This window comes from Alligator mississippiensis, chromosome 11, assembly GCF_030867095.1.
Source record: "Alligator mississippiensis isolate rAllMis1 chromosome 11, rAllMis1, whole genome shotgun sequence".
Classification (NCBI taxonomy): domain Eukaryota; kingdom Metazoa; phylum Chordata; order Crocodylia; family Alligatoridae; genus Alligator; species Alligator mississippiensis.
The window spans coordinates 22670555-22698098 of record NC_081834.1 but is presented as its reverse complement, the minus strand read 5'-3'; the positions used below and the strand labels follow the sequence as shown (position 1 = coordinate 22698098).

Below are 27544 nucleotides of genomic sequence, written 5' to 3'. Positions count from 1 at the left end.
AATGCAAAGCAAACCTACCCTGACTCCTGTGCCAATAAGGTCATTCATCAGTCTCTCTACAAACTGGTCTTACCCAAATCATTATTTTTTGTGATAGCTGCAGCTGCCTTGGTCCGTGGTCCCTGTTGTGTGAACTGGTATCCGAATTTAAGGATCTGTGTGTTCTCCTCAAGCATCTTGGCAATTTCCATTTCTACAGGTTGTCCCAACTGCTGCCTCTGTTAACAAACATTAACATTTCAATATTAGTTTTTTATTTTTTTTAAACAGGAAATAACTATATGATGAAGATGTTTCACTTCTAGATAGCAATTTCTGTTTTGATCAGAGAAATTCAGAGTGTAGGTGTTTCTACGTACTTCAGAGCACCAGTCCCTATAGCAACTTGGCACCAACTTTAAGAACATTTGTTTTTGTTTCCTTTTTAAAACTTACACCTAGAGGAGTAGTCCCACTTTCATATATTTTCATCAGTTACACACTATCTTTCTCCTTCCCAGAGCTAGTCCCCTTTCTGCACATTGTTGTTTGTACCCATCTCAAGCTTGCCCAAGTTCTTGTGTATCCTTACGGGCACTGTGCAGTCAGGAAGAGTCCCATGCAAGGTTCCCTCTAAAGCGCGCATGTGTGCGGCTGCACACAACTAAAAAAGTGTGGCTGAGAGGCTGGGGCCAGAGCCTGGCGCGGTTTTCACCGGCTCCGGGGAAGCGCTCCACTACCCCGCATCAGGGCCCACGAGTGGAGCAGTTCCCCGGTGCCGGCAGAGCCCGCCCCAGCCTCCATCCCTTCCTTGCCTCACCTCAGGGAGGAAATGCTGTCTGCCCCGAATGCAGTTCCACCGGCTCCGGGACACGCCCCCCGAGGCCATGCAGGGGAGCGGAGCAGTGTCCCAGAGCCAGAAGAGCCTCACTCAGGGCAAGCAGTGCCTCCTCCCTGAGGTGAGGCAAGGGAGGGGTGGAGGCTGGGGCGGGGGCCTGGCATGTGCTCCGCCAGCTCTGGGGAAGTGCTCCACTCCCCAGCCCTGATGCGGGGGAGTGGAGCACTTCCCCGGAGCTGGCGGAGCACATGCCAGGCCCCAGCCCCAGCCCCTCGGCTCCAGCCCCCTGCTCCCTCGGCCCCAGCCCCCGGCCCCTCCCTCTGGTCCCCCGGCTCCAGACACCAGCCTCTGGCCCCTTGGCTCCAGCCCCTCGGCTCCAGCCCCAGCCTCTGGCACCTCCCTCCAGTCCCCTGGCCCCAGCCACCAGCCCCCTCTGACAAGTGTCCCATGCCAGACTGAGGCGGCGCACTCATGGATTGCTACTGCTTAGAGGGAACATTGGTCCCATACCATCTAGTTTATAGTTGTTGGTAGTGCCCTTTTGACATTTTCTGGACCTGCCAGGCTACCATCACAAAGGGAAAAGAAAGGAAATGTTATCCAAATTTGTAGGACCTATTCCGCCCATGTATTGCTTACTCTGTAAAAACAAGGTCTCTCCTACTGCTGTCACAACTGAAGAGTAAGTGCAATCTCTTTCTTTTAAAAATGCAATATAATGGGGAGTCTCTGATAAAGTGCTACTTGCTTAGAACACTAAGTTTGAAGTTTATTTAGAACACAAAATTAAGAAGAAAAAGGACTGACCATTTTCATTAAGACATAAGAACCATGACCTCAAATTATTTATTAAGTTATGGGATTTTTTGATGATACCTAATGTTTTCCTCTGGAATTTCTAATGCTGTCTGTCTGGGTAGATATGACTGTTCTGGGCTAAAACTATCTTCAATCAATGAAAACAGTCTGAAGTTACAGCCTGTATAACTTTCAGTCAAATCAATATTTAAAGTACATCAGGAACAGTTAACAGAATAACATATTTAGCACTCCTGATTCCAAGCAATGACATCTACAGGGCAATTACCATCAACTTTCCATGCTTCCCACTTGGAAAGGGCCTGGAGCCCAGCTCCCTAATAAGGATGCTTCAGAAAGAAATAAAGTTATGGCTTTATTTGTGGAAATGTATAGGAGCCCTAGGGACAACACTCTAGAAAACAGGCATAATAAGCCTCATTTCACAATCTGGCAAGGATCTGTCTAGACTTGGGGGTGAGAGGGGAGAAAAAGTATTAGTTAATGTGTTTTAAAACCTCATTGCTGACAAAGCAAAATATGCCTTAACAAGCATTAGATGGTCATGGTCAGTCCTAGGCTTGGCCCTAATGTTGTCTGACCGGTAATGCAGGCCAGAATAGTTTGTCCTGTCTACATGCAAGTTCCAAAGGTGTTAGTTAGCATTTTAGCCAAGACATTTTAAACAAGCCTGCCCAGATACTGAAAGTATGGGGCTGGAGAACCACACAAGAGCTTCCTGCAGCTGGCAGAAGTTAGGAGAGAAGAATGACAAACACATATTTACTTGAATACAAGATGAGGTCCTCAACACCTCCCCTCCCCACTCATTGGCATGGAGAGAAAGAGCCGGTCTTCTTATAATCACATACAAGGGAATCTCACTAAATACAATGTCTATCATTAAACTGCTGTCAAAAGCAGCATGTGCTTAACAATGGAAACCAACTATGATACTGATTAAATGCAGTCATGCAGCCAACACTGAGCTTGACTATAAGACACCTGGCCCACATTGGGCAAACATGCTGATGGGAACCTAGTGCAGCCCATATGAATAAGACATATGGTAGTGCCCATTGCATGCAGTCCCCATGACTGCTGATTCTTTTTCTCATCATGCTGCATCACAACACTGCATACAGTTCACTCAGAATGCCTCTGTCACCACCCTCTCAGCCCTGGCGCATATGATTAATGTGCCTCCACCCTCCATGAGGTGAAGCCTGATCAGGTTGCCCTGCACCTCATGCATATAAATCTTTGAAGCATGCCAGGACTTGACAGGAACACCCGGGTCCAGTCATGAGTGGGGGCTAATTAGCACGTGGATCCTTGGGAGGGGAGCAGGCAGGGGAGAGAATCTGGAGTACACACACACACACACACACACACACACACACACACACACACACACACACACACTAAGCAGTGCTGAGCTGTGGGGTCACTGGTTTGAAATGCTGTTGACTCTAGTGGGACCCAGCCCAATGAAGTACGTGGTAAAATCACAAGCCTTTGCCTCTGGACTAATATCATGCATAGTTTGTACTGTAGTGTACAAGTAGCTGCCGAAGTGCTTTTTAAAAAGTGTTTATGGAGTACCTGTGCTAAAACTTCCAGCAGTTTTCAAAAGAGGTAACGTGCATCAATTCTGGATAAACAGTCTATAAGTACCTATAGGCAAATCACTACTGCCATGCTTAATTTCAAGGTTATTGTTTTCAAATTTGCTCCTTACTTTCATGTGCTTGGGGAGAGCAGGGTCTTATAGTATGGAGAGGGGAAGGGACTGTTGGAAAAAAACTGGGGAGAAGCAGAGAGCAAAGGGCTACCCAGATTTATTTTCCCTGCTGTAGCAGTGGGAGGGGGACAAATTCAAGGCAAACCTCCAAAAAATTAGATTCTATACCTGGAAAACTATAACAAATGTATGTTTTCCATATATGGAATCTAATTGGGGGGGGGCGGTCTTATAATCAGGGGTGTACTCTATTTGAGTAAATATGGTATCTTGCCCCATTCTCTCACAACAGAAAGCACCCAAGACTTGAGAGACAGAGTTGGCACTTTTCATCAAATGACTAGCCTTGGACCTTTGTAAGGCTATAACATCAGCTGTGAGGCTCCAGGAGGAACTGAACGAACTGTCTGTGCTGAATCCTTGCTCTCTACAGCTCACAGTTGTCAGGTACCAGGTTCTGTGCCCTTTCCAGGCTGTGGCTCTTTCAAATACCCAGTTTCATTCCACTAGAAGGTGAGGAAGGAGGCAGTGTAACATGATACAACTGTTCATCCATCTCCTCTTATTTCTACCTAGATTTTAAAGGTCCCTTGGCTTCTTTCACTGCTAAAATGTAATTCCCATTGCATTTTTATTTTGTGGGGTCAGCAGGATTCCCAGTTAGCCAATCCTGACTAAGACACTGTTTGATCATCACTATACACAGACACTCTTTTTCACGCTTTATCATCAATGATGATGCATGGGAGCTTTATGAATTCATCTCTTCCTCCAGCTTTGTCCTATTTCAGATTAACATTGTCCATTTTTAACATCCCTGCTTCTGACTAGAAAAAACACTCTGGAACAAAGATTTATGAATAAGTTATAAAAAAGTAGTACATCAAATCCTGTAAGACACTTAGCTTGTCTTCAAAAATGTACGTGAATCTATTACAAATGAGTATCTGTTCCATCAAATGTGTCACATAGGGAAAACAGCATGTCTGCAGCAATGCAACTATAAACATACGATTGGCTCACTTACCTGGTTATTGATTTTGATCTCTGTCAAGGTTTCATTCTCTTTTAGTGCATCAGTCAGTGCCAGAATGCCAGCTCCAGTGATGAAGTTGGATTCTATATTTAGACTTCTCAATGTTTTGTTTACTCTCAGCATATCAGCAAAAGCCTTGAAATGCAGGAAATGTTCATTACGATTTAATTACAAGTGACACTACAATCAACTACACATGCAGGGGTAAAGTGGGAGTTTAAGTAAACACATAAGTTTACAGCTTTTTGAGAATGGAAGATGACTCTACAACCAGCCTTCTCCAATGTAGACAAGTTTCACTGGTACAGTACACAATTAAAGGGTCTGTGTCCTTCACTTGCTACAAACTAGAGCCTACACAGAATATAAATCGTCTGAAATTAGCATATTGGACCACATCCACTTTGTAAGCTTTGCAGAAAGTTCTGTGGTGCCCAGTGAAATAATACAAAGCTGCTCAAAGTAAACAATGAAAGATATAACAAGCCTGTTCACACAGCAGATGAAATTAGATCTGAGTGATTTACAGGCAGCAAATATGACTTCCAGAATACTTATGTCTGCCATTTGTTAAAAGAAGAAAATGCAAGAGAGAATGGCTTTTAAAGTCAATCACCAAGGTGAGAGCTACTTAGAAAATGGTTTCAGTGGAAAATGGAAACCTTTCAATCTTTTTGACAAAATCTAAAAAAATTAAAACAAACATTTCAGTAAGATGTAAACTTGTTTTTACAATAGTTTTTTGTAATATGTATTATAAAACATACAAGCTACAATGAGATAAAAAATTTGAATAAAATACTTCGGTTTAATTGACAACTTATTTTGATAAATCTAAAATGAAATTTTCTAAAACTATTCACAGGATGTTTCAAATTTATTTCTGTTCCAAATCTGAAATGAAAAAAAAACTTAATGCAGAACCAGAGATCTTTATTTTGCAGGAAAGTCTGATTTTGAATTTATTTGAAATGTTAAGGCATTACTGGATAAAAGGTTTCAACTTAATGGGGGGGGGGAAATGTACAGAAGCAAAGAATACAAATATCTAGCATTTGAGTTTATTTACCAACCAAATAGAGATCTTGAGACAACCTTGATTTAAAATTTCACAATTAGGACAGAATATCAATATTAAGTCAATACATGTTACAAAATCTTTTTTTTTTTTGATCTGCCTGCTACAGAAACTGTGTTCAGCATAGAATCTTATAATATAGGTATTCACAATTCTGTTTTTTAAGAGAAGAGCTCCTTTAAACCAAGTTCTGTAGACATTACTGGTTCCTGGAATGAAGCACTGACATCCAAGCAAGGGGGAATCAGTTGTTAGGAGGGAAGGAGGTCTACCTGGGAATCTCGCACAAAATAGAAAGCACGAAAAGGCCGGAGTACCAAGTTTCATTTATATTGTAGTTAAGGCACTCTGGCATATTCATGACATGGTAATGTGCTTGCCCAATGAGATGCAGCTGGGGTGCATTTAGCAATATTTTACTTCCAAATACAAGGGAATTAAATTGTTATAATCTTCCAACTACTAGGACCTTCGAATAGATTTCATTTCAGTCAAATTTTCCCCCTGCCTCTTCCCAACCATATAGTATTGGCTGAAAACAATAGTTTAACTTACAACAGCAACAGGGTCATTGCTTCGAGTAGCTGCAAGGCTGAATTTCTCCACATGAGTGTTGGTTTCCAAAGCCTTTGCAAATTCTTTCAGCGTTGGAATCGGGATGTTCTTGAATTAAAAATATTTTACATTCTTGAGAATCTCCACTTTTAAGATTTTTTTCCAGCACAACTCTTCACGTTATCTTATTCTTTCTATATGTAAACATACCTGAACACTAAATTTTAATTATTGTCAAAAAGCCTAGTCCCACAGCAGAGGTTTAGATATGTATAAAATGGGCAGAGTAGAGCATTAGGGTAATTTTTTAAGTCACCTATATACCCTTTACTATATCCAAGTCAGTGCCACATATGAAAATGTTAGAAAGTGCCTTGTCCTAGAAGGAGCAAGTATGCAAGGTGAATATTCTACTAGGGCTGCATGCATACATTAATGCATCTCTCATGAAGTGGGCTGTATATCACAAGTCAAGAAATATTGATTAGGGAAAAGAATAACCAGAAGTTCCTTCTGAATGCAAAATTGTTTAAAATATTTGTGTTCTGCTTAACTAGGTTTACAAAAGTAGACTAGAAGTTCATTTTGGGCAATTAGAATCAAATGGAATAATTCTGGATGACTATGATGAGAACTTGGTTATTCTTTTTGTATACATCATAGCAATACACTGTATTTTGTTGGCTTTATGGGTGCATACTGTGTCTGGTCTAGCTACTGTATGCAATTCTTATACTGTGGCATAGATTTTGTATTCTTAGTGGAAACAGGAAATAATTTGGACATATTAAAAAAGCAAACCAAAACTATTGATGATTGGTTTAGGTATATTAAGTTGTTTCATATAAATACTGTTTAAAAATTTGTCAGTCACAATCATAACTGGAAATAATCATAATTATAGACAGCTACTTTTGCTGTATTGTCCAATAAGTCAATATTCCCTGGCCCCCCTCAAAAAACTTCCATAAAATATCATAAAAAGGCTTCTTCTAGCTGCATCTTAAAAACCTCCAAGGATAGAGATTCCACAGCTTCTCTGGGTAACATGTTCCAGCGTTTTACTACCCTCCTCATGAGAGGTTTTTTTTCTCCCTAATATCTAACCTAAACTTCCCTGCTGCAACTTGAGACCACTCCTCCTTATTCTGTCATCTGCCACCAGTGAGAACAGTCCAATTCCATCCTCTTTGGAACCCCTCCCTGCAGGTAACTGAAAGCTGTTATTAAATCCCCCTTCAGTCTTCTCTTCTTCAGACTAAATAAGCCCAGTTCCCCCAGCCTCTCTTCAGAAGCCATGTGCCCCAGTCCCTGAACCCTCTTTGCTGCCCTCCACTGGACTCTCTCCAACCTGTCCACATTCTTAGTCAGTCAGTCCCCAGCTTGTCCCGGTGCATGGGATTCCTCCCAAGTGCAAACCTTTGCACTTCTCCTTATTGAACCTCATGAGATTTCTTTTGGTCCAATCCTCCAATTTCTCTAGGTCTCTCTAAATCCTAGCCCTAGCTCAAGCATATCTAATGTTGCCCACTAGGGCTGTACAAAACTTTGCTGAGTGTTTTGTTTTGAAGCTGTTTTGATGCATTTCAAGCTTGAAAAAGCAAAATCGAAACCAAACAAAAAGCTTCGAAACAGCTTCAAAACGAAACAATGGCACTCTAAACATTTTTAAACGTTTTGAGTTTCAAAGAAGCCCAGTGGCGGGAGGCAGAGGAGAGCCAAGGCTGTGCTCCAAGCGGCTCCACAGCCCCACGGATTGCAGCCCAACAGTGGGAGGCAGGGAGAGCCAAGGCTGCTCTCCACCTCCTGCCACCAGGCTGAGCTCCATGGGGCTACGGAGCTGCTTGGAGCGCAGCCCTGGCTCTCCCCTGCCTCCCATCACTGGACCGGATGACAGGAGGCTGCTGCTGCTGCTGCCTGGGGCCAGCAGCAGCATCAGTCTTCCCTGGCTCTGGGTGTGGGCTGTGCCCAGCACCAGTCCCAGGTGGCAGCAGCAGCCTCCTGTCATCTGGTCCAGATCTAGGGGCCTGCACCCCCAGGAAGGAGTCTGGCACGGCCTTGCAGCCCTCCCGGGGGTGCAGGCTCCCAGATCTGCGCTCTATGACAGAGGCTGCAGCTGCCAGCAAGTGTCATGAGTTTTGCTTTTTGACGTTTGAGATGCAGTTTCCGAGAAACCTCTGCACCCAACTCCTTGAAACTTGGAGGCTTCATGCCCTCAGAAGGGGCTACCATCCCTGCAACGATCATCCAATTCAGGCAAGAAATGACAAAGTTTTAGACATTTTCATGATTCCCCTTTATAGCCCATGGGCAAAATGTTGAAACAATGAAGAAGTTTCGACGAAACAAAACTGGACAGTGCTTCGAAATGAAATGAATGACTAAACAAAACACTGTCCCTTTGAAACTGCAAAACGGACATCGAAATGAAACTATGGTGTTTCACACAACTCTACTGCCCACAGCTTGGTATCTTCCGCAAACCTGCTGAGGGTGCACTCAATACCATCTTCCCCGGCTGCAAGACCAACTGCTAGGGCAGTCCACTTGATACTGGTTGCCAACTAGACACAGATGTATTGATTACTACCCTTTGAGCCCAACAGTTTTCTATCTACCTTATAGCCCATCAATCCAACCTGTACTTCCTTGGCTTGTTTGCAAGAACACTGTGAGAGACCATATCAAAAACCTTGCTCAAATCAAGGTATATCATGTCCACTGCTCTTCCCACATCCACAGAGCCAGTCATCTCATCATAGAAGGCAATCGGTTAGTCAGGTATGATTTGCCCTTGATTAATCCATACTGACTTTTCCTAATCACCGTCTCCAAGTGCTCAGGCATGGATTTCTTGAGGACCTGCTCCATGATTCTTCCAGGGACTGAGGTAAGGCCAACTGACCTGTAATTCCCCAGATCCTCCTCCTTCCCTTTCTTGAAGATGGGCACTACATTTGCCCTTTTCCAATCATCTTGGACCTCTCCCAATCACCAAGTATTTTCACAGATAATGGCCAGCAGCTCTACAATCACATCAGCCAACTTCCTGAGCACCCTCAAGTGCACTGCATCCAGCCCCATGCACTTGTACACATCCAGCTTCTGTAAATAGTCCCTAATCAGTTCTTTCACCACTGTTGGCTGCTCACCTTCTCCCCAAACTGTGCTGCCAGTGCAGTAGTCTGGGAACTGACCTTGCCTGTGAAGACTGAAGTGAACAAGGCATTGAGTACTTCAGACATTTCACATTATTTGTCACTAGGTTGCCTCCCCATTTAGTAAGGGACTTGCACTTTTCCTGATTTTTCTCTTCTTGCTGACATACTTGTAGAAGCCCTTCTTGTTACTGATCACATCCCTTGCTAGCTGTAACTCCAATTGCGCTTTTGCCTTCCTGATTTCATCCCGGCATAGCCAAGCAATATTCTTATACTCCTCCCTAGTTGTTTGTCCAAGTTTCCACTTTTGTAAGCTTCCTTTTTGTGTTTTAGCTCCCTGAAGAGTTCCCCAATAAGCCATACTAGTCTTCCATACTTGCAAGTCTTTCTGTGTGTTGGGATGGTTTATTTCTGCACCCTTAGGAGGTTTCTTTAAAATACAACCAGCTCTCCTGGACCACTTTCCCTCTCAGATTGGCCTCCCAGGGGATCCTTGCCTGTCAATTCCTTGAGTGACTTGAAGTCTGCTTTTCTGAAGGGTAAGGTCCTTATTTTGCTGCTTTCCCCAGTCAACTTATATTAGGGGAAAAATGTTTTTCCTAAAGCTGATTTGGAAAGTATGAGGTCAACTTATATGCAGGGTCAACTTTAATCAGATCGTATACGAATCAAGTAATATGCTATACGCACGTATCACTATGTTCTTAATAACACTTATAGATGACATGTAAATAGTACAGGATAAAGATTTTGAATCCAAGTCCCTACTCTGAGATTTTACAATTCAAAATGTATTGAGAAAGCTGTTACATTTAAAAGTGAGTCTATAAGGGGCTAGCTTCAAGTACTGAACTGAAGATATTGAAAGATTATTTTTAGAAAACAGAGTGCATTTATTAAAATGTCCAAACAGTTACCTTTATATTGTTCAGATTCACTTCAACAAGACGAGAGTCATTATCTTTAATCCTCTGCAGTGCTTCTTCCACATTTGTGGGATTTGGCGGTTCATCAAAAACTGGCAAAATCTTTTCACCTTTTACTATATCTAAAATGTAAGACAATAAATCATATGGTTGATTTATTACCTTAACAAATAGTATGTATGCTGACTATTGTGTCTAAACAGTCATAAGCTACCTGTTAAAATATATATTTTTGCTCATTCCCTCCTCCAAAAAAACCAAGGCATCCCAGAGTATATTTTCCTCTTTTGGCCATATTTAAATTCAGAAGCTCTCTAAAGTTTCTCTGCTACATTCTAGATAGCATCCCCTGTAATTTTTGGGGAAATCAGATGGAAATTGGGTCACAAAGCATATCTTAAAGGTCAAACTCAATCATAAATAAAACATGTTTGTTCATTCATTTCTGAGTTTTTCACAAAACAGGATTCTTGTCTTTTAATTCTCACTCTTGCCAGCTCATCTAGCATATCACACAAGAAGCATAATTCAAATCTGGCAAACTAAATCTGGCAAACTAAATGCTATTTCTGCAGCAAGAATTAGTATATTAAATAGTTAATACAGTGGTAGCAACAGGGCTGGATACTCCTTACTATACACAGATTTTTATTTAAGTCTTGACTAACTACTTACTTGAGAAGCTCTCTTTGTCAACACCATTGCTACTTCCAACTATATCACAGAAATCAGCGTTCGATATCAAGTTGTGCATTCCCAGGATAGCTATAAAAAAAAAAAAAAAAGAATTGTATAGTTTCTGGCTACTTAAGTTTGAAACATGAAGCGTATTTTTGAAATAATATTTATAGCTGACTGCAAACCATCAATTGTTTCTTCACATGATTTTCATTTTAAGCCAGCTAATAATTAAAAAAAATTAAAAGACGACTTCAACTAGAGTAATATCTTTCTTTAGTTCTATTTGGCCCATAGTTCTTCAAACATCTTATACCCACAGCCAAGAACTCAGCTCAATCCTTATGACATACTGTGGGCCAGCATTTAGAATAACCAGCTCTTCAGGCTGTAATATTTAGTATGTGGGATCAGACTTATGAATATGCACACACTGCTGTCCTATAAAAACTAACCTGCAAGGTCACATAATTCTGTATCTGTGGCACTTGTCAAGGCTTCCTCTAATTCTGGATCGAGAGACACTTTCTCTTCTTTATATGACTGTACAGTCTTCTTCTTGGGAATAAATATTTTTCCTTGGTGGTGGGAAAAGAAAAGAAGAGTCTGAAATTACATTACATTAATTACTTTTTTAAAGCTAAACCTCTTACTCTATAGGTGTAGGTCTCCAGTTTGAGCTCTTGCTTTATAGAAATAAGCATGAACCCCACCACTCACTAATGACCATGAAATAAATTATGAAAACCAAGAATGCTGGTAGCACAGCATTTGAGATTCAGTTCTTACACATACAGGAACCAATTTCTGCCATGTTTATTTCTGATGGGTTAAAGAAAATAAGAGGAAAATAGAATTAATCTAGGTTTTGAAGCACCTGAATCCTGCCCCTCATTTACAGAGCACCTTTTAAAGCTTGATAAAAATTTAAATATTTCTTTTCTACTGTTTTCTATAACATCAGAAGAAAAAAAATGCTTAAAAAGTAAGTACCTTGAACTTACCAGGTATGTGAGATCCTACATCAGGGGTGAGCAAAATACAACCCACAGGATGGACCCAGCCCACCAGGCCATTTCATCCGGCCTACAGGTGCCCACCCAATTAATTGTACGCTGCCCAGCTCCCAGCCTCCTGCATGGGAGGGCCCCAACCCCAGCTGGCATGCAAAGCTTCTGGGCAGAACCACTGTTGCCACTGCCAGGGGATGTGCTGGGCTTCCTGAGCTTCCAGTGGCTCCTGCTCGTGTCCCTGCTGTAGTGTTTCCCCCAGGCAGCAGGCAGGGAAGCTGCAGCTGGGGGAGAGCGTGGAATATGAGGCTGGCAGGAGCACAGAGCCTGGGGCCCATGCCCAGCAGGGCACCGGGAGCGCAGAGCTCGGGTGAGCATGGTGTGGGTGGGGTTTGTGAGGTGTGAGAGTGGGTGGGGAGGGGTATATGGGGGACCCCCCCCATACACCTTCCGCCATGGCACACAGCCCCTGCTGTCACTGGTGTTGGCAGCGGGCCCTCGATCTTCTCGTGGCCTGCGTGAGCACAGTCACCTAGCGGCACAAATCTCCAGCCAGTTCTGGGAGCTACATATGATGAAAAGGAGTGAAGCCAGGCTGGCCCACCTCTATCATGCAGGACTCGCATGCAGCTCCCAGGACTCATGTGCCACTGCTAGGAAAGCTCCACGCGATGGAGCCAGTGGCCAGGCCCTGCTCCCTACCATCACGTCATGGGACTCTGCCAGAAATGGTGGGGAGCCATGCTCCCTGGTGGAGTTCCCTGAGCAGCATGATGGCAAGAAGCAGGGGCAGACTGCTGGCTCCATCACATGGGGCTTCCCCCAGCAGCACCCAAGTCCCAGGAGCTGCACATGAGCCCTGTGCGATAGAGGTGGGCTGGCTTGGCTCTGCTCCTTGCTGCCAACGTGCAGCTCCAAAAACTTGCTGGAGCCATGCACCACTGGGCTACTGCACTTGTGCAGGTCATGAGCATGCCGAGGGTCCACTGCCTAATGCTGCTGCCAGCAGGGGCTGTGCACCATGGAGATGGGGGGATCCAGCCCTCGAGCAGCCGTCAACATCTCCCCAAAACTCATTAAGTGGCACTCCAGCTGAAATAATTGTCCACCCCTGTCCTAGACTACCTGAAGCTTTATAAAGGTAGATATTCAGTTATGCACTTTTTTGGTGGTAAACATTCTGATTCTGTTTACCCTGTGCTTGTCAGTATTGAATCCCATCCTATTCTCATTCGCCCACCCCTGTAACCTGTCCAGGTCCAGCTGTATCCTGTCCCGCGCTTCTAGTGTGCCCACCTCGCCCCAAATCTTGGTGTTGTCAGCGAACTTGAACACAGTGCTTTTCACCCCCTTGTCCAAGTCAGTAAAAAAGAAATTGAACAGTGTGGGCCCAAGGACCAAGCCACGGGGGACTCCACTGCCCACATCCCTCCAGGTCAAATATGACCCATCCACCACCACTCTCTGGGTGCAGCCCCTCAGCCAATTTGCAACCCATCTGACTGTGTAGGCATCAATGCCACAGTCACCTAGCTTTTTAATGAGAATGGGGTGGGAGACAGTGTCGAAGGCCATCCTAAAGTCCAGAAAGACTACGTCCACCGCGACACCTGTGTCCAATGACTTTGTGAACTGATCGCAGAAGGCAATCAGGTTGGTCTGACAGGACCTGCCCCTAATGAATCCATGCTGGTTGCCCCTGAGCATCATTCCCCCTGCTGGTTCTTCTCAGATGTGCTCCTGGATAATCTTCTCAAAGAGCTTCCCCAGGATTGAAGTAAGACTAACAGGCCTATAGTTGCCTGGGTCCTTCCTCCCTTTTTTGAAAATGGGGAGGACATTGGCCTTCTTCCAGTCATCTGTCACCTGGCGAGAGCACCATGAGTGCTCGTAAAGCCATGCCAGGGGCCCCTTGATAACCCCTACTAATTCCCTCAGCACCCTGGGGTGGAGGGCATTGGACCTGCTGACTTGAACACGTCCAGCCCCCCCAGAAGTTCCCTAACTCGGTCCTCCCTGACCCTAGGCCTGGTGGAGTCTCTCCTGAGTCTATCCTGAATCTTGGTGGGGGAGTCCCAGTCCCTGCACACAAAAAATGGAGGCAAAGAAATTGTTTAAAAGGTCTGCCTTTTCCTCTAGTGCAACCAGCAGATTACCTAGCATATCCTGCAGGGGACCCACGTTATCCAGTGCCTTCTTCATACTGCCTACGTATTTCAAAAAGGACTTTTTGTTGTCCTTGATGCTAGCCCTAGTCCCATATCTGCCTTACCTTTCCTAACAGCCCCCTTACAGACCCGAGCGATGGAGGTGTACTCCTCTTTGGCGATAGCCCCTCCCTTCCACTGGGTGTACGCCTCCTTTTTGGCTTTCACGCGTTCCTGAATGTCTTTGGTGAGCTACGGGGACTGTTGAGCACTCTTGCCCCCTTTGATTCTCGTTGGGACTGTCACCCCTTGGGCTCGGAGGATAGTCTCCTTAAGGAACGACTATTTGTCTGGGACACCCAATTCCCCTATCCTCCAGGACCCTAGTGCCTCTCCTACCAATCTCCTCAACTCAAGTTGGCCCTCTTGAAGTCAAGGGCTACTGCCTTCCTGAAGGCCCCTGACACCCTGCACTGGATGGTGATTATTTCATCCCATATGTTAATATAGGATATTAGTTTAAACGTCATTCTGTTTAGCCAACAGCTGAAACTAACACACTTTTCTTTCCTCTTAAGCACAATGACAAGAAGTTTGAACACTAGCCACCACCCTGCATTGACAGAAATACCAGCTTTCACAATTAACTTCAGGGGAAGTAGAAGTTAGGGCATGAAAATTCAACAGTTGAGACTGATCCTTCTTTATTTCTTTTAATATACATCTTACTCAATTAAGCCTTATAATTCAGTTCTACTCATCTTCTCTTCTGCAATTGTAACTTGATGAGGACTTATATATGTCCTTCTACATTTCAACTGGAGAGTTTTCATCTCTGTGTGCACAGCATAAGAAGTGACTGCTATGAAGAGGCATACCCTTTTATTTTAAACAGCAGTGTGAAGTTGGGCATGGCATACTAGTACATGCTTGTGTACTGCAGGGTGGGCTTTTACACCCATGAGTTAAGTCATGCCCTACATACAATAGTCTAAGGATATCAACAGATGGCACTTTTATCCAAGTTACGACTGACCTAATTTGCAAGGAAAGCTTACAGGTGCATTGTACTATTGATGTTGCAAGGGGGGGGGAGGGGTTCATAGATGCCCAATCAAATGAAAGCACAGGTCCAGGTACAAGTATTTTTGGCTAATGTATCAAGTCTACCATATGATCCGTTAATGTGAAATATAGATGCTAAATTTGCTGCCAGAAAGTGATCAAGACAACTCCAGGCCCATTCACTTGTGCTGAATCTTTAAGGCTTTAGGAGAAATTCTAAAGAAAATAATCAGACATGGAGGTCACTGGAAAACAGGTTAAAATGAATCATGAGTTTACCAAAGGTAGATCATACCACAGCAAGCCGATACCTTCCTTCGACAGGAGATCAGATTTTCAAGACAAATGAAAATGCAGTAAATCTCATCTTTCAGGCCATTGATGAAGATATTGAGCAAAATCAGCCACATGACCAACCGCTGAGGCACTCGACTGATATGTCCAAAGATCACATTCATCTTTTCATGGTTGCATGACACTGGCAGTTTATACTCATCCTATGATCAACTAGTAAACCCAAGTCCTTTCCTCAGTTGTTTCCAAATGATAATTTCTGGTCTATAGCAGAAATTCTTGTCAGTTCTTAAGTGCTTGGCTTTGCATTTTCTGTTGTGGGAGTTCATCCCATTTCTCTTACTCCAGTTCTTAAAGACATCCCATTAGTCTTGTATGTTATTGTGATCCTGCTCTATATTGAATACGTGTCTTCATGGTTTGTGTCTTGAGCAAATTCCACTGGTGTACTCTTAAGTTTTTGTAATAAGAATCAATAAAATGTTTTTGTAATAAGCATCAATTACAGTTTTTGTAATAAGCATCAATAAAACCACTACAGAAAGGATGTGAACAAATCAGAGACAGTCCAGCGGAGGGCAACAAAAATGGTGAGAGGACTGGGTCACAGGACCTCTGAGGAGAGGATGAAGGAACTGGGTTTATTTAGTCTGGAGAAGAGAAGACTGGGAGGGGATTTAATAGCAACCTTAAACTACCTGAAGGGTAGTTCCAAAGAGGATAGATCAGAACTGTTGGATGGCGCTCAAGTTCATTGTCTTTTAAAGAGACTTTACTGAGGGTGCAGGAATAAACTATGCTGATGCACAGGAAGAATAACAAATATGGCAGGCAACCAGCTTGATTTAGCAGAACTCTTCAGTGAGCTTAAACACCAAAAAGGAAGCTTATAAGAAGTGGAAGCTTGGACTGATGACTAGGGAGGAGTATAAGAATATTGCTTGGGCATGCAGGGATGAAGTCAGGAAAGCCAAAGTGCAACTGGAGTTGCAGCTAGCAAGAGACATGAAAGGTAAGAAGAAGGGTTTCTACAAATATGTTAGCAACAAGAGGAAGATCAGGGAAAGTGTGGGTCCCTTACTGAATGGGAGAGGCAACCTAGTGACAGATTATGAGGAAAAGGCTGAAATATTCAATAGGCAGATAAGGTTCTTTGGGTGAATCTGATCTCTTTTATTAGACCAACTTAAATAGTTGGAAAAAAAAATTTTAAGCAAGCTTTCAGGTTTAAAAACCCTTCATCAGGCCGAGGAAGTTTCTTCAGTTGGTGTGTGCTCTTCCTGGATGGAATGAAAAGTAAAGCAGCCAGAGGCTGGGCTGGTATGCATACAAGATAGGCAATCAGTGAAGAAGTAAACTGAGGAGTCAGTGGGTGAGAGACAGGCTGGGTGCGGGGGAGAAGAGGGATGAATAGTGCAGATGTACCTGGGAAGTCAGATGTCACACAGGTTATAATGTGTCATAAATCCAAGGTCTATATTTAGTCCATGGTTTTTAGTATCCAGGAGGCTGATGAAGTGGAGTTCGTAGCTCATCTCTGAGAAGTGTTTTGTAAGTTTCCTTTAAGGATTAGAACTGAGTGATTGGAGAGAGAGTGGTTTTCTTGTGAGAAATGTGCCCCCACAGGTAACGGGGTATTCTTGTCTTTGATAGATTTCTGGTGTGCATTCCTTCTGGTGCACAGTAGTTGTTTGGAGAGACCAATATGTTGGCTGATGTGCTTGCAGAGTTGCCTTTATCTTTGAAAACTCATGGCGATTGAGGGGGTGGGGGATGTCCTGGACAATTGGAAAAGGGCAAATATAGTGCCCACCTTTAAGAAAGAGAAGAAGGATCAAGGGCACTACAGACCAGTCTGCCTCACCTCAGTCCCAGGAAGAATCATGGAGCTGGTCCTCAAGGATTCTACTGTGAAGCACCTAGAGAAGAACAGGGTGATCAGGAACAGTCAGCATGAATTCACCAAAGGCAAGTCATGCTTGAACAACCTGATTGCCTTCTACGGCAAGAAAAATGCCTCTGTGAATGAGGGGAAAGCAGTGGATATGATATACCTCGACTTCATCAAGGCGTTTTATACAGTCTCCCACAACATTTTTGAAAGCAAGCTGAGGAAGTATGGGTTGGATGAATGAACTGTAAGATGGATAGAAAGCTGGTTGGATCATTGGGCTCAAAGGGTAGTAGTCAATGGCTCAAGGTCTAGCTGGCAGGCAGTATCAAGTAGAGTGTCCCATGGGTCAGTCCTGGGGACAGTTTTGTTCAATATCTTCATTAATGATATGGAAGATGGGATGGATTGTACTCTCAGCAAGTTCATGGATGACATCAAGCTGGGGGAAGTAGGAGGTATGCTGGAAGGTAGGGCTAGGGCTCAGAGTGACCTAGACAAATTGAAGGATTGAACTAAAAGAAATCTCATGAGATTCAATAAGGACAAGTGCAAAGTCCTGCACTTATGATGGAAGAATCCCATGCACCACTACAGGTTTGGGACAAACTAGCTAAGAAACAGCTCTGCAGAAAAGGACCTGGGGTTACAGTGGACAATAAGCTGAATGAGTTAACAGTGTGCCCACGGTGCCAAGGAAGCTAACAGCATACTGGGCTGCATTAGTAGGAATGTTGCCAGAAGATCAAAGGAAGTAATTATTCCCTTCTATTCTGCACTGGTGAAGCCACATCTGGAATAGGAAAGAGTCCAGCAGAGGGCAATGAAAATGGTTAAGGGTGGGGCACATGGCTTCTGAGGAGAAGCTGAGGAAACTGGGCTTATTTAGTCTTCAGAAGAAAAGACTGACAGGGGATATGACAGCAGCCTTTAACTACCTAAAGGGTGCTTCCAAGAAGGATAGAGCTGGATTGTTCTCAGAGGTGACAGATGACAGAACAAGGAGCAATGGTCTCAAGTAACAGCAATGGAAGTTTCGGATGGATATTAGGAAAACTCTTTCACTAGGAGGGTGGTGAAGCACTGGAACAGGTTACCTAGCGAGGTAGTGGAATCTCCATTCTTGGTGGTTCTTAAGCTCTAGCTCAATAAAGCCCTAGCTGGAATGATCTAGTTGGGGATTGTCCTGCTTTAAGCAGGGGGTTGGACTAGACGACCTCCTGAGGCCCCTTCCAACTCTAATTTTCTCTGATTCTAAGATAAAAGGTATGAAATACTGTTTCTCAGGATTGAATTCATTTGTATGCAGTGACCCTTTGCTCCATCAGTGCCTTGCCTTATGGTAATCTGTAAAATGGAAAGAACAGGAAAACAGGTTGTGAAAAGGCTGGTTTTTATGTCCTTAGTTTAATCAAAACCATGTAGAGGTGTGAGGCTGAGGAAAAAACTGTTGCTGTTCACACACCTGGAGTTTCCACCTTGGGCTCCACTCTAAATCTTCAGCTCTTGCTTTGGCAGGGCTGCTGCTTTTAAGCCAGGTCCATCACCCTTGAGCCCAGCCAACTCTACCTGGTTGAATTGTGCTTGGAGCAGTTTTGGCACAAAGCAAAGCTCTGGTATAGACTAAACCTTTCAGAGAATGTTATCAACACGTTTCATCTTGCCCAGCCCAGCTCTCATGCTGCTCTGAGTTCAGAGTTTTATATTGTATATGTGAAAGCAGCTTAATTTCCCCCCTTCCTCTTTCAGGTAATGAGCAAATATTTCAAGAAGATTTAGTGCTGTACTTCAAGGATAAGGCCTCTGTGTCTTAAGAAACAATGATCTAACTACCGGACCACTGCCAAACCTTTTTGAGATTTTTTTTCTTTACACACACTAACAAACACAGGATACATGTGCACATCAGCCTACAACAGATTGCAAGAAAATCATTAATCTTATTATTCAGAACATTCCATTTAGAGATTTGGTCACATGAGGAAATGTGATACTTTGCTGGTTTGGAAACCATCTCGGATACTCCAAAGAGCAATGGAAGTGGTATTCAAAAAAGGAAGATTACAAAGATGGTTATTTTAACAACACTGAAGTGATGATTTTTTTTTTTTAAATCAATCTGGCCTTCTGTCTCCTGTTGCGAGAATAAATTTATATATTTCAGAATCAATTCTAACCCCAAACTTTCCAGACTACAGAATATATTTGACCTCTAAACACTTTTTCCATGTACTATGATTCTATGCATGACAATTAGTGCATGTTCTGATATATGTGTTATAATCTCTTTGGCTTTCAAAGAACACAGCAGTGCATGCATCGGAATTCAGATGGAAGTACAATATTGATCAAGCCATTTACCTGTACACTCATTAAGCAGCAGTCATGAAAAATGCTGAACTCCATTCAACTCTCACTGAAGTTAGTGTTAAGTGACTGTCAGAATGTCAAAAAAATTGGACCCCAAATCAGTGTTGCTGTTGGTTAATTTTGGGATCAAACCATTGAGTATAAGGATGAGGATGACTTGTCTACTTCTTATACCAACAATTTCTTATACAGCAAAGAAAAAAAAAATCAAGGCAATAAGACATATCTGGACCAATCTTCTGGCCCATCAACATGAAATATTTAGTAAGTCAAACTAGAAGATTAATTACATGGTCAAATACATTTATCATCATCCTTCATCAACAGAATGGAGGAAGTCTTTGGTTTCGCAATTACATGCTGTACTCCTCTTCAGAAAATAAATGAATGCTAATCTATTTTGAAAACTCCTCCTCACAGAGCCCTGAGGCTTTCAGAGACAATATTACTACTTGTTTTTTGCTAGAGTAAAATCCAGAAATACATGTCATTTTTTAGTACATAACTATATCACTGTATGTAAAGTATTACAGAAGAAACATTTTTTTCCTGCCAAACAAGCATGAAACAAGCATCAGTGTGTTGCAGCCCTTTACTTCACCCCACTCTCTACCACAATCTTCCTCTCACATTACATTAAAAAGACACTTGAAGACACTATTAAGACCAGGGACTTGTCTGAAATTGCAACTGAAGGATTTTCCAGCCAGCAGAAACCTTGATGCTAGAAATGAACAGTAAATCTAGATCAACTCAATATAACTGGCCCATCAAATCCAAAACAGCAACACAGTACTCCAGCTTTTTTGTCCAATGTATTTACTGCTAGAACAGGAAAAACACAAGGACCAACAAATCCATGGGTAAAAGACTCATGGAACAAAGCAGAGCATGTGTCTCTCTGTCAATGGGAGTGGCTGTGGAGGGAAGGGGCTAAAAAAAATTCAAACTTTTGAAAGGCACAGCTAAATATTAGAGTAGGTTATTTTGCATAGCAGGAGCCCCCCTCTACTTGAAGAAGACTTCAAACAGACTTCAAGCCTTATCATAATAATTTTCACATTACACTTAAGACAAGCAAGCATCACATTTCACCATTAGAGAAATCAGACAGATTTGTCTATGCCCCTCACCAGGGATCCTGGTTTACTGTTTAAAAATTGCAAATTCTCAGATTAAATAAAAACAAAGTAAAGTGTGTGTGTGTGTGTCTGTGCGTGTGCGTGCATGCAATGTTTTATTGATGCATTTACAATTTTAAAGCAATTTGGAAGCCTACCAGTGCTGCAATCTTTATAATAAAATAAATAGTAAATACCTAAATATTTTGGCTTTTGGCTTTGGGGCTTTCTTTTTATCATAGAAAATCAGAGCTCCCCCTGCCATTTTTGTTCAACAGGACACGGGTATAGCTGCAGCTGCTCAGCTACCCCATGCTTTGGGGTGCTGAGCAGCCCTGATATGCTGCTGCCTTGCACCCCTGCCCATGCCTTTGTGCCTCACTCCCCACACAGACCATCCCCAGCCCTGCCAATGCCCTTCACTCCTGATCCACAGCCCCTGGGCCCTGCCAGTGCCTGTCTTCACTCCCGACCCAGAGGCCCCTGCCTGTGCCCCTCACTCCCAACCCAGTCTCCAGCCCTTCTAGTGCTCCTCACTCATGCCCCACAGTCACCTCCCCCCCCAGCCATGCCAGAGGGGGTCCCCAGTTACCAGGGCCCAAAGCCCCCCGCCCCTCCCAGCAGCACCCAAGCCCTGGCTGCCACCCATGGGAGGCAGTGGTGGCCAGAGTGGAGCAAAGAGCACAGAGCCAAGCTCCCCCTCCCCCCACAAGTGGCACAGCTAGATCAGAGCCCATGGGGGGGCATGATTGCAGGCTCGCTGCAGGCTTGGGGCACGCTGCTCTGCTGTCCTCCCCCTGGAACCTCTGCAACAGAGTGGGGCAGAGAGGCTTGGTACTGCTGCCAGGAGCCCCATGCTGGCTGTACTGCCATGGCAAGGCACCCCCTGTCTGCCCAGTGGTGGTGGTGTGGAGTTGAGTCCCCCACTGCTGCCAGGTGGGCAGAAGGTGCCTCTCCATGCCGGCATGGGGCTCCCAGCAGCAGCGCTGAGCCTCCCTACCCCACTCTGCTGTGAAGGCCCCTCGGGGAGGGCAGCAGAGCAGAGAACCCATGGCTCCCCAGCTGGGCCCCATGGCCTCACATTCCTAACCCGGCCTGAACAAACCACCCCGGCTGGACATGCACATGACAGCCCTTGCTTCCTATCATCTTCCTCCCACTTCCCCCATCCCCAAGCAGCCTTTTGAAGGCTAGAACTCTGCCAGCCTGCAAAGGGAAACCCACCATTTCCTGCTTTTCTCATTAGCCATGCTAGGCAATTTCAAACTTGGGATATGCTCTGTCCAAAACTGGAAGCAGTGTACCTGCATTATTGAAGTGCTGGAGGTGGGCTAGTTTGCTCTGCCTCTCAACAGATCAATTTAGTATGGCTGCAGCACCTCATAGACATAGTACAATGGCGTGTTTCAGCTTGGCGCTACAAGTGAGCAGCACAGATGTGCCTTACATGACTTGCCAAGACCATGCTATGGAGTGCTGAAGTCAAACATTAGCATAAGCACATACTATACGTCAAAGCAGATGCAATAAAGCTGTCTTAGTGTGGCACTAGGTGTAATCATTAAGCTTTCCTGAGAGACTGAGCTTGTTGGCACACACCAAACACCACAGTAAGGTGGTTGCCTTTTATTTGTTGCAGGTATAGTAAGCATTACAGCACCCACCTAGCACCCCCTAGGTAGTAATCAATGTCTAGTTGGCAGACAGTATCAAGTGGCGTGGCCGAGGGGTTGATCCTAGGTCCAGTTTTGTTCAATATCTTCAGTAATGATATGGAAGATGAGATGGACTGCATCCTCAGCAAGTCTGCAGATTACTACAGCCCCCAGCTTGGTGTCAACACACTGAAGGGTAAGGCTAGGATTCAGAGTGACCTGGACAAATTGGAGGATTGGACCAAAAGGAATCTCATGAGGTTCAATAAGGACAAGTGCAAAGTCCTGCACTTAGGATGGAAGAATCCCCTGCACTGCTACAGGTATGAGACCGACTGGTTAAGCAGCAGCTCTGCAGAAAAGGACCTGGGGGTTACAGTGGCCAGTAAGATAGGTATGAGTCAGCAGCTTGCCCCTGTTGCCAAGAAGGCTAATGGCATAGACCGTATTAGTAGAATTGCCAGCAGATTGGTGAAAGTAATTATTCCATTGTCTTCTGCACTCGTGAGCCCACATCTGGAGTACTGTGTCCAGTTTTCGGCCCCCCGCTATGGAAATGATGTGGACAAGTTGAAGACAGTCCAGCGGAGGGCTACAAAAATGGTAAGGGGGTTGGGGGACATGACTTCTGAGAAGAGGTTGAGGGAACTGAGCTTATTTAGTCTTGAGAAAAGAAGACTGAGAGGGGATTTAATAGAAGCCTTCAACTACCTGAAGGATGGTTCCAAAGAACATGGAGCTACATGGTTCTCAGTGGTGGCAGATGACAGAACAAGGAGCAATGGTCTCAAGCTGCAGCAAGGGAGGTTTAGATTGCATGTTAGGAAAACCTCTCTCACCTGGAAGGTAATAAATCACTGCACTAGGTTACTTAGAGAGGTGGTGGAATCTCCATCCTTGGAAATTTTTAAAGCCTGGCTTGATAAAGCCCTGACTGGGATGATCTAACTGGGGCTGGTCCTGCTTTGAGCAGGGGTTGGACTAGATGAGCTCCTGAGGTCCCTTCCAACCCTAATTTTCTATGATTCTATGATAATTGAGATAAACAGACATGCGGGCCTCATCACCAGTAATGGAACCGAGGCAGCCTATCCTCCAGCCTTTCTTTTTGTAACGTGTTATAAAGTTTCAATGCTATTTTTATGGTCCCATAGAGAAACGGAGCTCAGCTTTTTTTTTTTTTTTTTTGAACTAGCCCTTCATGACAAAATTCACTACATCAGTCTCTTGTGTGAATTATTACTCAGGCAACAATGGTTTACTGTATGGTTCAAAACTTAATCAGAACAGTATGTGACTTACTAGCTTACAGAGCTGGTGAAAAACAAAGTCCGCTTTTATGTATGCTCTGGAAGGGATGGGTGTCTGATAGCATGCTTTCAGAAACAAAGCCAGGGAATGAAAAAGTGTACTATGCTCATTTTATGTACTATCTGTTACACTTTACACTTCTGGAATGCTATTAGTCCCACTATCTCAAAATGCTTTACAGACAATGTTTCAAACTACCCATATTTCATAGCATGCAGGGAGATAGGTTCAAGGTCATGAGATGTAGGAGAACAATGTCATTCACCAGTAAACTACAGAAGTGCTGGAGTAGGTCCTGCAGTTCATCTGATGTTGTATATTAACTTTCAAATACTTAGGACCCAAATAAAAGAAAACCCTGTACTAAGCAGAACAGCAGACAAACCAAGGTTACCCTTCTATACTTGGGCAGAACATTGTCATTAACAACTCTCATGTTAAGCTTCTTAAATAACCTTAAATGGCCAGAAGCCCCTGAAGACATGTTGACATCATTTTGGAACTAACTCAAGCCTCATTCACCTGCACTTCTTTATCAAGCAACCAGAGCCTGCCATGGGAATGCTTGGCCTGCTCCATCTTGCTTAACCTACAAGATCCAATGGGACAACACTTTCTAAGTGGAAACTGTTATTGTTCCTTTTCCTCTTTAAGTTTCCCCTTCTTGCTCTGTGAAGTCCTCACCAAAACAAGGCAACTGTGGTTCAGTATTCATGCACTATGGGGTAAGAGCAAACACGCAGACTGTTACTGCAGAACAGCTGACATATAGTAAGTCTCTATCCTCTTAATTTGTTTGCTTTTCTGTACTCTAACTCAGGCAGGAGGTTTAGACCCGTTTCTGTTCTACTATTGGATTTGGTAGCTGAACATGCTGAAACAGATCAGTAAAGCCTCTGTCCCAACAGCATGATAACAAAGGAGGCAGAAACAGCTCAGAATTAAGGTGACTGATAAAAATATAAACTAGAGTGGCCTATCACAAGACAAATGGAAAGGACTGTCACCTGAATGAACTAAATAGTCAAAAACAGTTCTCACTTCTGACCATTCCCACATTTCATGTGAATCTATATGGACTGAGTTTGGGGTCATCTGGCTAGCTACATACTGTACTTTAGGTGGTACAGAAGTTTTAAAATGAAGAGGAAAAACACTAAATGTAAGCATACAGTGCTCTCCTGTTCACAATGTCTGATTTGTATCTAGGTCAAAGAATTCTTAATTCAGAAACCGTCACGCTACCTCTCACTCTCAACCTTCTAGGTATTCCAGTGATAATGGAATGCACATGAAGAACAGAATAAATCACAATATTCCTGACTAAAAGTTAAACATGGTAACTTGGACAAAACTGTAAGACTGACTTGCAGAACAAGAATCAATACATAAATTAAAGAGGCCCTAACTTTAGGGTATTTTTTGTCCTACAATTATTTCTGTATTCAATTTTATTTCATTATTTCTTCCTGAACTAGAAAACTGATCACAAGTATATATTATTTACAAAACAAGTAGGACCTATGGACAAAAAGATATTTATTTATAAAGCAAGTAGGACCTACAGGCACTTCTGACAAATATTCAAAGGAAGCATACCAAACTCAGAAACACAAAAATAAACTCTCTAGTTGTCCTACCTTCCTCTACAATAATGGATTTAAACAGGCTCAGTATGGAACAGAAAGGTATTAAGTACAAGATTTTTCTGCTGCTTTGATTTATGCTTCTATTCCTTTCTCTACCAATGCAAGGCTCAGAAAGAAATAAGGGACATTTCTCAGAATAATGAATGCAGCATTCTGAAGTTCTTAGGTCAGATTTTATTTCTTAGGAAGAAAACATTAAAACAAAAAAGTGCATATTCAACTCGAAACACCCAGTTATTGAAGCAAACCATGTCCCATAGATCCCATCTTGTGACCAATTTGATTTACAATTTACGTCATCAGGGACACCTGATAGTTGAGAAAGACAAGTTTTGTAAAAGGGATTTCATTCATTACTTTAAACAACACGAGATGAAGGATCCTAGGAACGAGCTGAAAGGGACATCATAAGGTCATCTAGTCCAAACCCCTACTTCAAGCAGGATCATCCTTGGCTGAACCATCCCAGCCACGTGTCTGTTTAACCTGCTTCCTGCAAGTTTCCAAGGACAGAGATCCCATAACTTCTTTAAGTTCCAGTACTGGATCACCCTCATAGGAAGTTCCTTCTAATCTCTAGCCTAGAGATGTACAGAATCTAGGTAAAAACAAAATCCTTTATACACCATTTTCTGACTCCACTTCCTCACTAAAGCATTCTCTGATATTTATTCACTCTTCAAGGGTATCCATGAGTCCTGTTCTGCAACTCAGATTCTGTCTGCCCTTCCCTCCTACAGCCTTGGCTGGTTCTGCACCCACAAAGTCCCTGTCTTCACCAACAGCCTCTTTATTCTTCCATCTAGCCAGAAACTTCCTTTGCCTGGTTCCAGTATGTGCTTAAAAGACTGCAGCAACCTCTCTCATTTTCAGGAGGGATTCCATTGCTTCAACCCCTACCCTTGAGGAAGTCACAGAACTTAACTTTGGAAACAGTTTCTCCTTTGTTCTGCATAGACAATGGCTATCCAAAGTAAAAATTATCAGTAGCAACTAAACTATTCTTAGACAAATGTCCCAGCACCCTCCCCTCATCCTGTCACTTCAGACAAGGAGGGCTACTGAAGGTAACCATAAGACAAGAAAAGAGGCAGTTCACAAATTGTACAGACAGATTCTCTGTTTCACCACATCTGGTTTCAGTACTTTCTGGTAATCAGTTTAGATACCCCAAAACTAAAGCAACTGAAGACAGTCATTTTTGCCAATATTAGTCTAAGTGTGTCAGTGAGGTTTGGCTGAACTCTGAGTCAGCATTGTTTTCCCATGTGAGAAAAAAGACCCAAGTAAGTAACTTGCTTACCCCATCTGAAAAATGAGAGGACAAACAATAACCAGGATTTCCATTATTTAAGCTATGTACAAAATTTTTCCATAGGTGTCACAAAATACCTTATTTCATATCTCTAACCTTAAAAGCTTTTGATAGTTTTGCTTTTTATATAAAGGAAATGTGACCAAATAGGGATGCCCTTTTTAGAAGTAGAGATCTTTAAGCCAGGATGACACTTCATTGCATCTGCACAGCTGGTTGTCATTAAGAATACTTCATTACATAAAGGAAATGACTTTTGATCCATCCTGACTATGATTTATATTACAGCTGGACAATACTATGTTCCAGAATTAATCATATGGCTTAGGTCTACAAAGCAAATAATGACAAAGCTGAAGGAACTAGCCAACACGCCTGGCTGAATGAAGCCATGTTCAAAAGATCTGCTTCTTTCCCAGATTGTCAGGTGTAAATCTGGTGAAGCAGTTGGACTGGAGTGGGCAAAGAAGTGTAAAGGGGGAAAAAAAAAAAAAAAGGAGTCAAACACCACTAATTATTCTAGTAAATCTTTCTTGCACAAAGTAAGGATAGTTTCATTATGGACCAGAAGGGATCTTGTTTAAATCTTCCCTGAGTGGAGAAATAAGTTGGCTAGATGTTAGTTCCTAGGATTCTATGTGGATTCCTCCCCAGTGTAGTTCTCTCTTACCATTATACCATTTGCACTCTACCTTGAAAACCCTGGAAGGGATGGGAAGAGAAGGTGAACGGTGAAACAGAAGAATAAACACAGAACAAAGTTGAAACCTAGAAGCAATTTAACAGGAGAGGTAGAAAGGTCTGTGGGTACTGTTACAAAATTCTGCTAGACAAGTCTTCTAACCTCAGCTTCTCTAAAGACCCACAGTCAAAGCATTCTGCTTCTGCCTGTCTGCAGATGGACACTGGTGCAGTTACCATGA

The 27544-nt window shown here is 43.2% G+C and overlaps 1 protein-coding gene across 4 annotated transcripts in view; it reads right to left on the bottom strand.

Moving 5' to 3' along the window:
• Window positions 1–27544, bottom strand: part of LOC102573625 (tropomodulin-3) — a 53908-nt gene that overhangs the window by 8678 nt on the left and 17686 nt on the right. For all 4 annotated transcript variants that reach the window (XM_019477533.2, XM_014606072.3, XM_019477535.2 and 1 more), the window contains exons 4-9: window positions 11249–11371; window positions 10791–10880; window positions 10107–10237; window positions 6029–6136; window positions 4387–4530; window positions 74–218 (exon numbers count right to left, since the gene is read on the bottom strand). In XM_019477533.2, the coding sequence (XP_019333078.1) occupies window positions 74–218; window positions 4387–4530; window positions 6029–6136; window positions 10107–10237; window positions 10791–10880; window positions 11249–11371 (741 nt within the window). The remainder of the gene's footprint in view (window positions 1–73; window positions 219–4386; window positions 4531–6028; window positions 6137–10106; window positions 10238–10790; window positions 10881–11248; window positions 11372–27544) is intronic.